The 16838-nt window shown below is 37.0% G+C and overlaps 1 protein-coding gene across 5 annotated transcripts in view; it reads left to right on the top strand.

The window, feature by feature from the left end:
• The window catches only part of STAU2 (staufen double-stranded RNA binding protein 2), a 143864-nt gene that overhangs the window by 84041 nt on the left and 42985 nt on the right, over positions 1 to 16838 (top strand). For 3 of the 5 annotated variants that reach the window (XM_057426182.1, XM_057426181.1, XM_057426186.1), the window contains exon 12: positions 689 to 802. The exons of the other annotated variants lie outside the window; for them this stretch is intronic. In XM_057426182.1, the coding sequence (XP_057282165.1) occupies positions 689 to 802 (114 nt within the window). The remainder of the gene's footprint in view (positions 1 to 688; positions 803 to 16838) is intronic. 5 annotated transcript variants of the gene reach the window in all.

The following is a 16838-nucleotide window of genomic DNA, read 5'->3' as shown; positions in this document are numbered from 1 at the left end:
TGCTTTCTTTAGGGGATTTAGGAACTATTGGAAGGGAGCCTAAAGACAAGGAGAATAATTCAAATAGAAGCACTATCTTCCTCTGTATTTCGTGCAAGATTGAGGTTCAATATGCACATCTTGACATTAGTAGGGAATGAGTTACTCTTGGAAAAGGATAGCCTAGCCGTCTCAAGAATGTGAGTTCTTCTCCATTTTATCTGTCATTTGGATTTAATTAAAAATCAAATTCAAATGTAGATTAGCCATGTCAAAAGAGTTAGTGGATTTTAGTAGAAATGGAATTACTTTTGAAAAATTTAAATTATTATTGCTAAGTTTTTGGAGGTATAATGATTTACATGTATGCTTCATAACTAAGCTGCACAATGCTGTTAAAATTTATATCTAGGCTGGAAAAGAAAACCTGAAGCTAGGTCTGTATATAGATACAACATCTTGGATTCAGTCTCACAGGCCTCAGGAACTGAAGAACACAGCACTAGAAAAACTATCCAACAGACAAATCAGAGAAATTTCGGCCCCAGTTCAGTATTATTTTACACACTTCTTGTTTTATACTGAAGATGAATTCAATGTAAATGTTTGGAATTCTTCTTACAAACTTGTTGAAAAGGGACAGTATTTTAGCATGATTCCCTTGTACAAACCTGGTGTTTAGCAGATTACGTATGTTATTCTGTTATAGGTACACTACAGTGATAGACAAAATGGCAAAGAGTGTATGACCTGTTTGACACTGTCTCCTGTGCAGATGACTTTCCAAGGTATCGGAAGCTCCATTGAAGCCAGCCATGACCAGGTATAATACCTTCACCCCACACTCTCGTAATTTTATTAATATCCAGTAAGGCCAGAATATCAGCGTTAGTAGATTTTAAATGTCAGCACATCTTGTGCTTTTCATATGGCATGTTCTTGTCACTGGGATTTGCTTATCTTGCCATAGTAAAATCCTGATTAGATCTAAAGAGCAATCCATAAAGGAGACAAAACTATATTGCCTTTTACATATTTTTAAGACGTTAGGAAGCCTGAAGAGCTTGCTTTAGTTTAAAGTCAGATGTAAGGTTTCTGCAAAGGTTGTGTTTGATTTTATGAATGTATCAGGTCTTGTCTATCCTATTTGTAATAGAAGATTAAGGGTAGATGGAAAAGCAGGGAGATGAAGCCATCATCTCCTGCCATCATCTGTCACAAGAAACTGGCATTTGAGAGGGGAAAGGAATTTTTAATCAGACTGTAAAACTCCTGTTTTGTTTGGCTGTTCTTAAAATGTTTAATTCAAGCCTCTGGCGAAAAGCCAGGAAGAAAAAAACCCTAAATGTTAATCACTCAGCACCCTGCTCCTTCAGATGGGAACTTAGGGGGGCTTCCATTTTAATATTCTTGTCCTCCAACACTCAAGTATAAAAGCAGGGCAACACTTGGTTACTCCAAAAGTTTTAAAAGCAAAAAGGAAAAAAATTGATGAAACCAAACCTTGTACCTTTCAGATCTTCAGTAGATTGGAAACAGTACCAGTTTTATTTGCCTTTGCAGGCCATCTTTGAATTGTACTGTGTTCACATTTACCATACATTTTATTAGGCTCTGTGACAAATTCTCTAAGGAAAGAGGGAAAGAGGGATAATTCTTAATAATTATCATAATTAGTTACTTTTGGGGAAAAGTTGCAGACACTTTTAGCCATATTTTTGATTGGTGCATTGTTGGTTTTTTTCATTTTATTGGAAGTTTCTAAGTTAGTTGTTAACATAAACTAAGCCCATTAGTTATTTACATGGTAACATGAGGATACTTCCTGTCCTTAAGTGTTCGAGTGTTTGGTGTTTTGTAATAATGGAGAGCTGTGGTAAGTCAGACCATACTTCGATGTTCAATTCTGATTTCATACAGCAACTTGTTTATGCTGTTCTAAACTCACTCTGTTTTTCTGTCGGTAAAGATTGTCTTTTAAAATTTAGTTATAACTCAAATACAATATTTAGACATTTCAATGAATTTGAGGTGGTCCCTGTCAATTTGATAACAACTACATTCTGGGCTACCAGCCAGCTTGGCCTTTGTCTTAGCATTTATTTAGGCTAGAGTATGATATGTAAACAGAAAAAAGACTTTGTAAGCAAAAAGCACATTTAAGCCATCTGAATAATTATACATTTAAGACATCTAAATGAAAAAACTGCTATTGAGCCTGCAAAGTCAAGCACCTAGAAATGAGGAAATTCTAGATTACATGCAGCATTACTCTGATCCCAAGCGTACCCATTCAGCGCTCCAAACAGGACATTCTTCTGGGAGGAAAAAAAAAACAAACATAAAATCACATAGATATTTTATCATAGGATGTGCAGAAATAGGTTTGCTTGAAGCATAATGTAGCTACAATTTCCTAATCTTGCTTCAACTTGAAGTTTAAAAAATGCTCATTGTTGGTTCATTGGTTTTAGTTATGTAGTTTTCAACAGTATTCTTCAAAAGGAAAGAAAAATGTTTTGTCATTGCATGATAGTGTGGTTGCATTATTGAACCCACATCACTCATGAAAAGATTTCATCTGAGCTGAGAGCAAAAGAAAGCAATCACCTAAAAGCCAACTGCCAACCAGTGGGTCACAAAAGAGATCCACATACTGGACAGGATTCACAAATTTGTGCTTGTCTCCTTCCTAAATATCAAAAGAGTTCCAGTATCTGGGAAAAGGGATGCTATTGACTGGTTGTGTTCGATAAGCAGGGTGGCAGGACTGAATTGAAACATTATTTGCCTTCACCTAAATAAATAGAGAATAACAAATCATTAGCAAACAGAAAGCTCATCAAGTGTCTGTCAGGCACTGACGTTAATTACTGACAAAATTACAGGGCTTAATGGGCTAACTAAAAAAAACCCAGAGCAACCAACTTTTGTTTCCTGTTCCTGTGTAATTGGTATGATTTTGCTTGGGTTTCTCCCATTTTCCTCACAGCAGATTAACTTGATACCGTTATTATTCTTAAAAAATAGGAGACAGAACTGCTGTACCTTTGTTAAGCTGAAATACCCACGTTTTAAAGTTGCAAATGCAATAAGTGCAAGATAGCTGTATCGTATAAAACTTGAATTCCAGAAACTCTTCTTTATCTTAAGTAGTCTATTACTTTTAAATCATCTCTTTTGCATTGTATGGTAATTAGGACTAGTAATTAGGACTAGTCACCTGAAAGCCTGTGATTTCAATAGGCATGTTGATGCCTATGAGGCCTGACATAGTTTGACTTCAGGATCTGTCCACTTCTATGCTCATGAGTATAATTTTTCTCATGTTCATTCTAAAATGTAGATTTTAGAATTTCTATGTTTCTTAAAAGCAAAACTGTCTAAATGAGACTCTGGAATAGTTCGTGGGAAAGTGGTGGGAGCTGTATACCAGATTTGTCCCTGTATTGCGGCAGCAGAACCACAGCTGACCACATACCTTGATCAAAAAAACAAAGAGAAATGAAAAAAAAAAGAAAAAGAAAGCCAGCTTCCCAATGGCATCTCCAGCACTACAGTCTGCCTGCTACATTGGATTTGTCTTTTGTAATATATCTCTCTACTCACATCCAGTGGTAGATTTGCTTCCAGCAGATACCAGATGGTTACAATCCTACATAAGTACATTATCTTGCTTTTTCAAATATGCCAGGACTTGACACAGCAGTTTTTCAAGTCACTTGCTCTTTTCCTATGCTCTCTAGGAAGTTTTCATTCTTTAGATTGGTTCAACTTGTGATTTTAATGAGTTTACATTTTTTCCCTATATACTTCATTTGAGCTCTTTCAGATTAAACATTTCATACTTGTACACTAATTAGTGTGCATTTCAAATGGCTGATTGACAAGACATATCTCATTTGATCATGAAGCAGTATTGTGGAAGCAGTTGCTGCTCTTTCATTTTCCTTTGGCAAACAGTAAAAAAAGGGAAACATCCCTGAAGTACCGCTGCAGTCTAGCCTGCTGCATGTTTTGTTGGGTTTTGTGTTTAGCTGTGCCAACATCTTTGGTAGAAATGTAATGGTTTTTAGAATACTTTTTTTCTGAATGATTTCTTTTCCTATTTGGGCCCATTTTGAGATTTTTTGAATGCTTGCCATGGAATACTCAGCCTGTACGACTGAATTTTTAACCCTGAATTTTTTTTGAACTTGATGTTCATTGAGGAGTGACCAGTTCTTTACTTAAATTTCAGGAGAGACATCAAAGAACAGTGCATTTTCTTAAAGTTTTATTAAAAATTTTTTTGTGATTTTGGAGGTTTTTATATATGTGCAGTTTTTGGAGTTGGCAGTATTATCCATTTGCTTATTACTGACTTCTGCCATTACTTCATCCTATAGTCCCAATGAGATGTGCTGTTAAAGTGACAACTTCTTTCAAAGCAGACCTTTTCTGCTTATATTTTTAGTCCATGCTATTTAATCCAATCCATTATATTTGTGTTGTATGTTAGACCATGTTTTTAGAACTTTCCTACACTTTAATGCTTAAAATAGAATATTTTTATTTTCTAGGGCAGATAACCATTGTGTGATGCTATGTATAATCTACCACTATTATCACTTTTATTTTCAAGTATAAAAATAGCTGGAAAGGGAATAAGCAGGGGCAGAAATTGTAGAGGTAGAGAGCTACTGATGAGACAGAGAGACTTGATAAGAGAGTCCAGCAGGGAGGAGATGTGCTAAAAGAAAGCTGCCACGCTCAGCAGTTTCAGAAATTGCTGACAGAGCGCTTGACAAACAGCAGTGACACGCAAACGGAAATGTGGTATGAGGCAAACCATCAATACAGGCCTGCAAACAGGCATTTCTGGGCAGGGCTAACGGATTGTGGTAATGCCCAAAGGTGAGCAACTCCCAATGCACTTGAATACAGCAAAGGTGGAAGTAGTGCTCTAGGGATAAAAGACCTCAGAGATGGGTGTCAGGCTCAGGGGAAGGTGTCTGAAGCATTGAAACTTAAGGTTTAAGAAGAACTTTACCCGTAGCATCAAATACATAATACATATGAAGTTCCACATCTCTGTATTTGTTATGGTCTGAGAATTGTAGATCTAGGGATTTATGCCTGCCAGCATCACTGTCTTATCTGTAAGAAAAGCAAAAGCCACAAAACCTAATGCTGTAGTCAGTGAGTATGCAGAGGATGAGAATTTTGTCCAGTGCTGTACCTGAAAAAGATTAATGGGATTAGGTTTTTTGTTAAGATACCTTTCCACATCATAAAAAAAGATTATTTAGTGGACATGACATTAATTTCTGCTTAAAATTATTTTTGTTCTAAGGTGAAATTCTTGTTTTCTAGATGTTCAGATTTACTTTAGGGGGCAGTTTTGTCCTGGACATAACCAAAAAATAAGAAAATGTTAGGTTTTGGTTTTTTTTTTTAAGATACATGTGTTACTTTTTTTGGCTGGTGTTATGATGTGCTTCATTTTTCAGCTTATTTCCACTTGATTTACTATAAATGCAGTTCTCATTTCTTTGGGGTGGCTTCTTTGATAAAATGAGAAAACGTTAGTTTGACTCAGTGAAAATCTTCTTGTATTTTTCCCAAAGCCTGGCAATTCCATCACAGCCATTTCAGCATCAGGACTCCTACCCGACCTTGTAAAAGCATCTCCTTCTCATGCCAGTGTGATGCGGCTGACTGATGCCTTCTCCTTGACATAATCTTCAGAGTGAGTCAGGCATGGCCGCAGCTGAGTGCCTGGTGCTCCAGAAGAGCCCATTCATGCTTTTGATATATAGCACCATGTCTCACTCTTCTCTTACTGTGTCGGGGAAGTTTCAGTCAGGAGTCATCCCACCAGGTTTTAGTTAGAATCACCAGGCTGTTGTCTGCTATTTGGAACTTTTTCTTTGGCTGCTGTGCTCCCCATGACTGTGTGTGGAATGTTGGTACATTCTCTCTGTATTCTTCATCTTCTGTTTCGTATTATCTCCGTCTAGATGTACGTGACAGAACATTTGCTTTTCCCTGGCAGCTGAGGCTTTCCTTGATGAGCCTGAGATCAAACATTTGTATTTGTTCAGGATGCATAATCTTTCGTTTTCAAAAAGTGAGTTAATAATTAACTGCCGAATGGGAACAGAATGTAAACCAAGGCCTGGCTATCTCCTGCCAGACCTCTTCGGTGCTCTCACTCAGGGCTTCCTGAGCAGCTTCCCAACGTGACTGCTTGCTGAAGATGCCGATGTTCCATGGCTCTGTGTATGTATGTTTGTTTACACAGTAGTGTCAGCAGGGTATGAAATGCTGCTGTTGCAGTCTCAGGGTACCTTACCTTGCTTGGCATGTAAATGATGACAAAGAAAGACCATGTATTTTATGGGGACTCTTCTGCTGGTGACAACTGTTGGTGAGGTTTCACAAGAGTGGTGAGATTCACAGAATCACAGAATGGTTGAGGTGGGAAGGGACCTCTGAAGGTTATCTGGTCCAGCCCCTGTGCCCAAGCATGGCTACCTAGAGCAGGCTGCCCAGGACCATGTCGCAGGATTATCTCCATAGTGGGAGACTCTATCTTGGTCGTTCCTTCTCACCGAGTTCATCTCCAACCCTGGCTACTTCCTAAACCACTGAGCTGGCAGAAACTAACTCCAGTTTTTATCCAGTTAAGTGAATTGAACTGATGTACTGTGGCTTACAGGAGTACCAGAGCTGAAACAAGGGAGACCTCAGGACTGCCCAGCCAAGAGAAGAGGAGGGAGAGCCACCCCCTTCCACAGCAGCAAGCTGTTAGATCAGGTTACCCACCTTGTAAAATGTCCAATGAAGAGGATGAGGCAAAAATTAACTGTACAGAAAACTTATTTTTTTGTAGAAAGGTTTGTCTTGTTTGGTACTCTTAAACCTGTTCGCTGTACAGTAGCATGACCTGGCATAAGAAAATAATAGGAATGCACACATAAGGAGGGAGGAAGAGCAGGATCATATCAGCCCTGAGCTGGAGAAGTTTAGATGTTTTGAACTGCACCCTTAGTTGCTTGCATTAGCAGGCTTTCAGTGCAGCGTAGCATGTGGAAGTGAAAAGAAAGGCGTTAACAACATGCAGTGAGCCAGCCTTCTATGGATTACAGGCTAGGTCTTTGCTATCCTTAGTCTGAAAATCTGTTTCTGGGTTGGTTTGTTTTGCTGTTACTTTAGGCTCAGCTGGCCAATGGGGAAATATAAAAATCTTGAATCTTCTTGTTGGTGTTAGGGGAGAAGCTTAAAAGGGAAAGATACTGGAGAAGTTTGGAGAAGCTGAAAGTGTCAGTTTCTTCCTTGTCACACTGCAGCAGGAGACTGAGTCTTCTTGCAGTATCAAGAAATCTACCAGCTTTTTTCCTGACAGGAATAAAGAGAGGGAAGACAACAGAGGTGGGTTTTTCTACTCAACAGTTAAAATCGGATAGGCATACACCTACTAGACAAAAGTTGGTGACAGAGATGGAGGCAAAATCAAAGTGGAAGGAGAGCCCCCTAGTAGTTTATGTTGCAGTTGGGATTATCAAGAATCTGGATTTTTCACCTTGACCCTGAGAGGACATATTTCATTTTAATAGCTATTGTTCATTTTAATTTCTAGGACCGGTAAAACCTTTCAAACCTTATGATTTAAAACTAACACTTACTTAGTCAAAACCCAGTTGCTTTTTTTGTAGGCACCTCCATTTTAGACAAAGAAAGTTACAGTGTACATGACTCAACTTTGTCACCTACCCTGTACTTGTCAGAGTTATTCTGTGGCATTTTCCACACACTAATCAAAGTAATGCTGTGTCTGTTTGTTGATGTGTGTTTAATCACTCGTCATTCAGTGAAGTTGTTTAACACACTAATGATGTAATTGCCATTTCAAAATACATTGCCTTAACCACTCTGCAAGACAAAATAATGATTTGCACATGTTGCATCTGAGGAAATGTGCATTTGCCAAAATTGTGTTTGTCACCTAATTTTTCCACTTCTCTTGAAATAATATCACATAGCTGGCATTATGCATTTACCTAGTACAAATGAAGTTTCATAGTTTCTTGTTTGCATAATCGTCATGCAGCTCCCCTGAATCTACATAGTACATCCTACACCCCTTCATGTCAAGGATTCATAGCAAGAAGCCAGGATCTCATAATAAATATCCCGACAATAGCCTGAAAGGAAAATGAAGGAAGTTGGGTTTTATAGGTAATTAATAATAAGTAATTTGGAACAAAGGAATAGTTTTGTCAAGTAATGGGAAGAGTGTCAAAGTAGTCATGCATGCACACTCAGTGCAGATTGTGGCAAGTTCCTGTCCAACTTAAAGTTCAGTTCTAAAGTTGCTCTCTAAGCTATGCTACCTGTAATATGGATCAGTACATTGAAGCTTTAGATCTCTGCTGAACATGAGGAAGTTGTGGAGCTATGTTTAGGAGCACTAAGATTAAATTCAGTTCCTAGATATTCATGGTGCAACAACATCCTGCTTTCTTCATTGGATGTTTTTTTAAATACCCTATCAAGAAAGAGATGAAAACTTATCCTAGCTTGATCATGGAAATTCCTTCACTTTCCTTTTTTACATGATGACTATTGATACCCTGTGTCAGACATCTCCAGGGAAAAGAAGTGCTTATATTCTTTCCTATAACTCATTTAACATAGAATCTGAGTCCTTCTCTTGTCTGTCAAACTCATTTCATATATAGTTTTTTGTAGTCTCGCTGAGTTCCTCAGATCATCGTGTCAGAACATCCCACTGTTTGAGACAGGAAGGAGTCATCAGCCAGCCTTCTCTTCAAAGCATTTAATGCGCAATATCCTCACTTGATGGGAGTTCTTGCATCCCCAGAAGCTCCATATGTACTTGTGTCCTTCATTTCATAGCCCTTACAGATGGTCTGTGTCCCAGTACTAATGCTTAATTCCAGTAAGATCCTTCACATATGCTGAATGTAAGTCTGCTTCCAAGTAATTCACTGTCTCAAGGATCCAGGACTTGAGATAATAAACACTAAAATGGAGGTATCAAGCAAAACCAAAACAGTGAACTCTTAAGTTAAACTTTAAATTTTGTAAGTATTTCTTCATATTCATTCTTTCTCTTTCCCATCATTAGGGAGACTGTGAGACCTAGTTTTCCACAGATCCTTACGGCTGTACAAATAATTGATTTTACAGTCCAAAATCTCCTCTCTCATTCTGCATCCCCTCAAAAAAACAATTCAGACTGGCCCAAAATAAAGAAAAAAGTGTGTCTAGCCAAAAAAAATAATTAATTTTGTACTTGGGCATTAGTAGTGAAAGTAGGAAAATAGCTGAGATTCACAAAGCTGGTGGGAAAAATGATGAATTACTTTACCTACAAGCTCAGCGGCTCGTGTGCTCACACAAGATGCAGAAGATGTAAATTTTATTCTACACCTCTCTTTGCAGGAGCATGAATCCTCTGTAGGAGCCCTCCTCATGCTGCAGAGCAGCACAGCTGGGTGGCCACAGGAACACAAAGTAAAAAGCACAGAGTGGTCATCTTCTTTGATGCACTAAAACAGTGTGTTCAGTAGAGCTGCGTGAGCAGAAGGGTTTGGGGGAATTCTTCTTTAACAAGATATCAGTTAGAGGGCTGTTCTGAAAGGTGAAAAGAAGGATTCGATTCCTCCTGGGAGTCAAAGAGCTGTAAGCTATGATTTTCCACAGTTCGGTATTGACTATCAAGTGAATCTTGCCCTTTTGTTTTCACTACAAATGGCCAAAGCTAAGAAAACTAATAGATAACTTCTAAGTTTCTGAAGTTATTTACAGTTAAATTGCAGAATACCTGTCCCAACTCTGGAAGTGGATTTACCCAACACAAAGCTGCTTTTTCCAATGTATATCTATTTTCAGGAAGAACATGCTTACCTTGCTCTACAGCCCACCCCATCCCTGCCACCAATACATATCCAGGTGGTGGTGGCATTGATTAAACCTGCAAGCCATGTGCTCCTCATGGTTGGAGGTTGCCACATGGACCCCAAAGAGGGACTGCTAGGTCAGGCTACAATGGCAGTTTAAGGTAATAAGACATGTTCTGCTGGACTCACTGTGTTCCCCAGCACCCCCTAGAAAGTCTTCTTCCTCGATCTCATTATTCTTCTAAGCATAACTTGCAGACAAAATGAGAACTTCTCTTCCTCAGCATTCAGCTCTTCAGCTGTCTATAAAAAAGCTTTGCATTTGCTTCAGGGTGGATATATGGCAAGAATTCATAAAGGACAACTTGGCATTTGTTTTTATCTCTGCTGTTGCTAAATCTCTTATACTGGTAGCTCGATACCGTAAGTGCTGAAGACTTAATTCTCTACATGATAACAGCAGTGAGGCTCTAAGCAGTTCCTGTACCCATCATGCCTAAGCTATTTATATAAAAAGCACACCTTTTGCTGATACTGACTACAGGGCTCGTCCCAGTAACATAAAGATTTTAGCTGGTTTGTGGGATCACAGAACACCTGTTTAGTCATTGCTTCAAGACATCAGGCTGTTCAGCAAGTCAGTCCTATTTCAGACTACTCCCTAAATATTTCATATTTTAACACTGTTTTGAATAATTGGGGTCATTTTTCTAGCACAGCAGGCTCTAGGGAATTATGAATTGAGAAAATTTTTATGTTGTCATATTTGATTCAGTACCCTGTTGTCATTTATGTGAAGTGGTACAATAATACACTGTCAGTCATTTAGGGGACAGCTGGGTGTGCATGAAGCTTTGTTCTTGTGAGTGAGGCTTCCCAGGGTGCCGCAGTTCATCAATGCAGCTAATACTGCAGGACCAGGGGCTTGGTTTTGAAGTATGCCAGAAAACAGGAACATTCTTTCAAATTAAATAAAAAATAAACAGGGATCGGTGTGTAGACCTTTTTTTGTCATCATGCATCTGTCCATGCTTGTGAGGAAAGTAGTACAAAAGCAAAAAATTGGAAAGGAATGTTTGCTATAACTTTCTAAGCTGCAAAATAGTTAAGCAAGAAGATACGGGTTTGGGAAGGAATTAAGGAAATTAAAAGGAGGCATCAAACACTGGCTTGACCAGAAAATGGTTTAAAGCCCCATTTGACCTTATAAACAAAAATATTAACACAGAAGTAGTCTGACATGCTGGCAAATAGATTTGCACATGTCAAAGTACTTTGAGAAAAGTTGCAAGAATTTGAAAGTTTTTTGGCCCTCATTTAAATAAACTGGATCTTGCAGAGTTTTTTGGAACTCCCCTGATAAGTAACACTTAAATCCCTTTTGATCAAATACCCTTTCTCAGGCAATTACATCTTCTTAATTTAGAGGCCAGTTCAAAAGATTGCTTGTTACCTTCATTTAGCAAAGGTTCAACTGCTGCAGTTTTCTGATCCTTTTAAAAAATGCAGTGAAAGTTTACACAATAAAAGTTCTTTTTTTCATTCTCAAATTAATTATTTTGAAATATCTCACAGATTACATCAGTTTCTTACTTGCATTCATGTTGCAAGATGGCGACTATTGTATGTTGCTAGTGATGCATTAAATTAGTTGTTTACATTATAAAATCTAAACATATTAGAATCTTTTGTGTTTGTCTTCAAAGATTCCTATTCTAATAAAGCTTTCTGAAACAAGTTAGGTTGTCTTTTTTGTTTAGTTTATGCATCAGTGGAGAACCTAAAGATCTGTAGCCTCTAGCCATCCCTGTCTGTGTTTAGTAGAGTGTAAAGTGATTGTATTTGGGGCAACATATATTTTCATTTAAAAAGGAAAGTAATATTTTTCAATTAATCATTTTGCAGTTATAAAAAGTAGCTCCTGGGGCAAATGTAGATGGAAAGTTAAAATTTATCCTCTGTTCTTAAAGACTTTTGCTGTGAGTTTTAGTTGGAGTAAAAGAAGTTTGTACAATGTACTGAAAAATAGAAATTTTGGCTGCATCCTTCCTATTTCTGATGGCTTTGTATCACTCTTCAGGTCAAAGTGGTACAAGACCAACATTCAGTAGAGAACAGTATTTGGGATTTTAAAGAAATGCACAATTTGGACTCTCAATTTTGCTCTTTAAACAATGTTATAACAGAGACCTAATGAAATATGAAAAATAAAAGCAAAAGCTGATAGCTTTAATATGGCTGGAGTTGTTTTGTGAAATTAACTTTTATTATTAAGGGGAACTCATGAATACATTTTTAGCAGCAAAGGAGCTTCTTGAAGAGTCAGCTGAGCAGTGTAGCAATGAGTCCCCATACTTTCCCCTCAGCACACTCCTTTTAAATGCAATTGTCTTAGTTCTTCAGCTGGAGATATGACTGCTTTAATACACTTTATAGGTCATTCTGCATCTGCCTTGCAAACATGTGTTTTAATATGTTTAGACATACACCTTTCTATGTCAACAGTATTGGCAAGTCATGAGAAAAGAGCAGGGTTTCATTTGCCTGTCAAAACCCAAAATAACTGCATTAAGCAAATGACCAAATAAAATTGTCACCATTCTACTTTCTGTCAATGAGTGTCGCTGAAAGGAAGAGTAGTGAGCTAAGTGTTAACTGCAGAAGATTATTTTCTATGTGAAAGATAGGCCTTGTAGGGTAACAAGTCAAGATCACTTCATATCTAAATAACCTCTAGAACATACAGCGATATATCAGGCACTGTGTTATAGTAAGACTTGGGAAATGTGACAAAATAAGCAGTGGAATGAAGAGAACAGTACTAAAACCAGTTGCAAAAAAACAGGAAGAATAGAATTTGATGAAACTATGAAATATCTTAAGGAACATCTTGTTTCTAGTCGTCACTAAACAGTGAGAAAAGTGATAAGGGGTAAACTGGCTGTTTTCAATGTACCATCTTTAGACAAAAAGGCTAAGTGATTAAAAGGTACTGAAGATTACGTAAATAAGTGTAGCATTTTAAAGTGTTGGATTGAAAAATAAAAGGATATATTATTTGCTTGAAAGATTTTTTAATGAAAGAAAGTATGAGAAGGTATGAAGCAGTCTGATGTAACAGCCCACCAGAAGTTGTTTCAGAGGTAATCACTTGCTGAGATATTTAGGCAAGATGTGTTCCATCAGCAGCATAAGACACTGCCATGTGTAACAAGATAGTAGTACTCAGGATACCTGAACAGCTTTATTGAAGTTTAATCATGAAGCTTCAAAATTAATATGGACTATGACCCAAAGTCTAAAATACAAATTAAAGCCCCATGAGAAAAAATAAAGGCTACATTTTAAATATACCCTCTAAGTCAGGACTTATGATTTAGATACTTTAAACTATGGTATTCAGAAACAAAAAACACGCACAGCTTTTAAACGGATGCATGCTTTATTTTTTGCCAGAACTTTACTCATTCAGTTTATAACGATACCAGATGAGTTTCCAAACCACTTTCATTAAGAAATTCTGACCAAATGTCCTGATTCTGTAAACATTTTCATATTTAATGTAGGTCTGCATACAAGTTGTTCCTTTAGATCACCTAATGATCAATACGTACAAATGTACACAGTCAGAAATGCAAGTTCAACTGATGTGAATGAAGGTTGATCTGAGGTGAAATACAAAATACAGCAACATTCCCTGGGTTTAGTGTCACATCTTCATTTTGTCTGGGATCTTCTCTAAAGTGCGTAACAGTAAAACAAGGCATCTCTAAATACAGTCAAACTAAGAACTGATATTCCTACATTTAATTTTTAATGTAAAACTACATGAAAGTTGCAGTTTCCAGCTATATCGCAGAGTTTATAGTAGAATAGATAATTTGGTTTTTGAACTCCCTTTTGCCCTCTTTTCTTTTCCAATGGTATAACCAGGTGGTGTGGATTGGTTTCTGCTATACAAAGAAGTCAGAAAGTCTTTTTGGGTCTCAGAATGGATGTTGCGAGTACACTGAGGTAGTGTGTTGGCTCAGGAAATTTGGTAAAGGCAGTGTTACAGAGTTTGCAGCTGAAGTTTCCATTAAATTCCTTGTCTGGCAGAAGAAAAAAAAGCTGAATATCACTGAGTTTGAGAGAAGCTGTGTGCTTTTCTTCTTGTCTGATCTTCCTCTACCTTTTAAAAGATCTTGGTTTTGTCTTTGTTACTTTTGAGACATCTCCCTGAAAATCTCTCTTACTGTAGGTCCTGCAGGTCCACTTAGGTTGGCCACACCTTCTCCCATAAGCAGAATAATTTAAGCTTCTTTAGTCTTGACATACAGAGAAGATTTTGCATAGCTTATTCTTCTAACTCTTTTTCAGAACCATCTGATTTGTTAAGATATCTTTTAATCTTTGGAGTTTATAGCTAAGAATTCTCAAGTTTTAGAATATCAGTGTTATCTCCGCTGGTAAAAACACTTTCCTCTTTCTTATTATGATTCTGACTGTGTGTGTCCATGAAGTGGAACTTGCATCATCGCAGATTACCTGCTGAAAGTTCAATTTTTACAATATTACATGTCAACATGAGTGGTTTGCTCCAAAATAGCTGGTTTTTTTTGCAGTTCTTGCTCTTTGCTGGGGAGAAAGCAGGAAGTACAGCAAAAGTGCATTTTCTGTGTCAAAAGCAAGTCTTTACGTTTAAAAAAAAAAGGTATAATTTCCCCTAAATTTCATTATTCCATGAGCTGCATTCCTTGAGTGCTGGGAGTAAAGTTCAAGATGTTAATATGCTTGTATGATTACGATGCTTTTGATGAATGTGGTCTGTATATAGGACTGGGCTCCTGTTCAAAATCAATCTGTCAATAGGAAAATGTCATTAGAGGCTGAATTTGCTGAGGATGAATTTGTATTCTCTAAATAATCACCCGGCATATTCTGTGCATAATATCCTCATATAATGTCAAAAATTACAGAGAATGTAAATCTCAAAAGATATAAGCTTTCTGTGTACAGATGCGCAGGATGTACCTCTGATAACATCTCAGCAGTCCTGTTGAAGCTAATTGATTAATCCAGTCTTATGTCAAAAGTCTTATACAGTGTTGAATAAATTAAGGCTATGAGTAAGAACAAAATCCTTACAAATTATCTCAGAGCAAAAGAAGTACGGCCATGCTGTTAGTGCAACATAAGAAGTAACGTGTATATTATACGTTACTTCTTACAGAAATTACAAACATCTATATGCCAAGTTACAAAAATTAATTCACAGCGATTGCTTGTAGTTAAGGTCACTCAGTTACAGGGCATTTTCAAGATCTGGTCCAGATTATATTCATCCATCAGCATACTTAAAACAACTTGTCATTATGGTGTATCCTGTATAAATTAACTATCTGTGTATACATCACATACACAATCAAATTATATTTTACATTTGAAATATATTTAAAATATTTTCTTTTGTTATAAATTTCTTCGGTACAATGTTTTTTCTGCTGAAATCTGAGATGATCTCTTTAATTGTGTAGTGTTGTGTTTCAGTAATTCAAGTCACAGTGCAGGTGGTACATGCAGTTTGCTGATGTTAGAGATAGTATTTAAACAACTCCATGCTCAGAGGTAGTATATCAAAAGTTTTTAAATTGAGGGTGACAGGAACTGGTGCTGCACTTTCATGTTATCCAACAATGTGGAAGAATTTTGACATACAGCTGGAATGATCAAACTGCACCAGTTTTGCTGTCTTAACTTCATTTGACATGAATTTCAAAGGTATTTGAAAATTACTAAGTTGTCTGCTACATTTGAAGAGTTTGCCTTCTTTAGAGAACTTTATAATAAAGCCTGATACAAGGGGGGTTATGATCTCAAAATATTGCATAAAGCAGACATATTTTTTGGTAAATTTCCTTTTATGTTTAATTTGTGAGTCAGGCAGAAGCTGTAGTTTCTACAGGAGCTGTTACTATAAAAGTTAAGTACCCTGCTACTAACCTATCTACATTATTTTACAAATGTACTTCTTCCACTGATGCAGGCAGAAACTGGCCTGAAAATACTAAAGATTACTTCAGATCATCAGTATTTTGTGTATATATAGTAGATGAAATTGGAAAACAAAGGTAACAACAGGAAGCCCAGAGTTGTTCGCTGATACAAAGTGGGTTCTAATTGTACAAGCCTTAGTAAGTGTTGTAGAATATTTACTGGTTTGTTGCTTTTTAACACAAAAGGCAAGACTAAAAAATCCCTAATCTTTTTTGTTGCGTTGCCTAATACTGCTGTGGCTCAAAGAATGTAGCTGTAAGAGTAGAGACAAACACTTTATAAGGTAAAAACTATGTCATTTAAAGTTTTCTGTGAATACCTGTAATTCTTCAGGATTCTGACAGCTGTGACCCATAGGACTTAATTTACTTTTATAGTTATATGTATGTATGAGTCATATAAAAGAAATGAGGATACCAAAACTTAGAAAAAATAATTTAATTACAAAAAATGCTGTAAAAAGTGATAATTGAAAGTTAGGTATAAGGAAAAATCTTTTGGAAAATGGTTTCCTGTGCTTTGTATTTAAACCTTTTATTTTTATTTAGATAATATGAAACATTTCCCTGCATTTTTATTTACAGTAAGGTCTTTTATGTTAGTGATGCCTTTTTCTGTCTGAGTACATTCTGAGTGATTACTGCATAGTGACTCACAAAGGGTACCTTGATATGATAGCATTTCATAATTATCTGACAAAACAGCTGATGATGATCGTTTGGTGTTTGCTGTGCTTATCTGCAGCAATAACAAAGAATTAAATGCTTCCTCGCTCCTGTGTTACAGTTCTCATACTTTCCCTGCTAGCTCACATAGGCAAGAGAGATGTGTTTATACCAAGTATGAATTTCAGTAGGGACTGTAGGAGGGAGCTGGTTGTTAAGAAAGCAATACATGTCTCATATAAGAAAA

Source organism: Pezoporus wallicus, unplaced genomic scaffold (genome assembly GCF_028554395.1).
Source record: "Pezoporus wallicus isolate ANWC-B61680 ecotype Strahan unplaced genomic scaffold, APGP_CSIRO_Pwel_v1 contig_4131, whole genome shotgun sequence".
In the NCBI taxonomy this organism is placed as follows: domain Eukaryota; kingdom Metazoa; phylum Chordata; class Aves; order Psittaciformes; family Psittacidae; genus Pezoporus; species Pezoporus wallicus.
The sequence above is the reverse complement of the archived record's forward strand: the minus strand, read 5'-3'. Positions and strand labels throughout refer to the sequence as shown.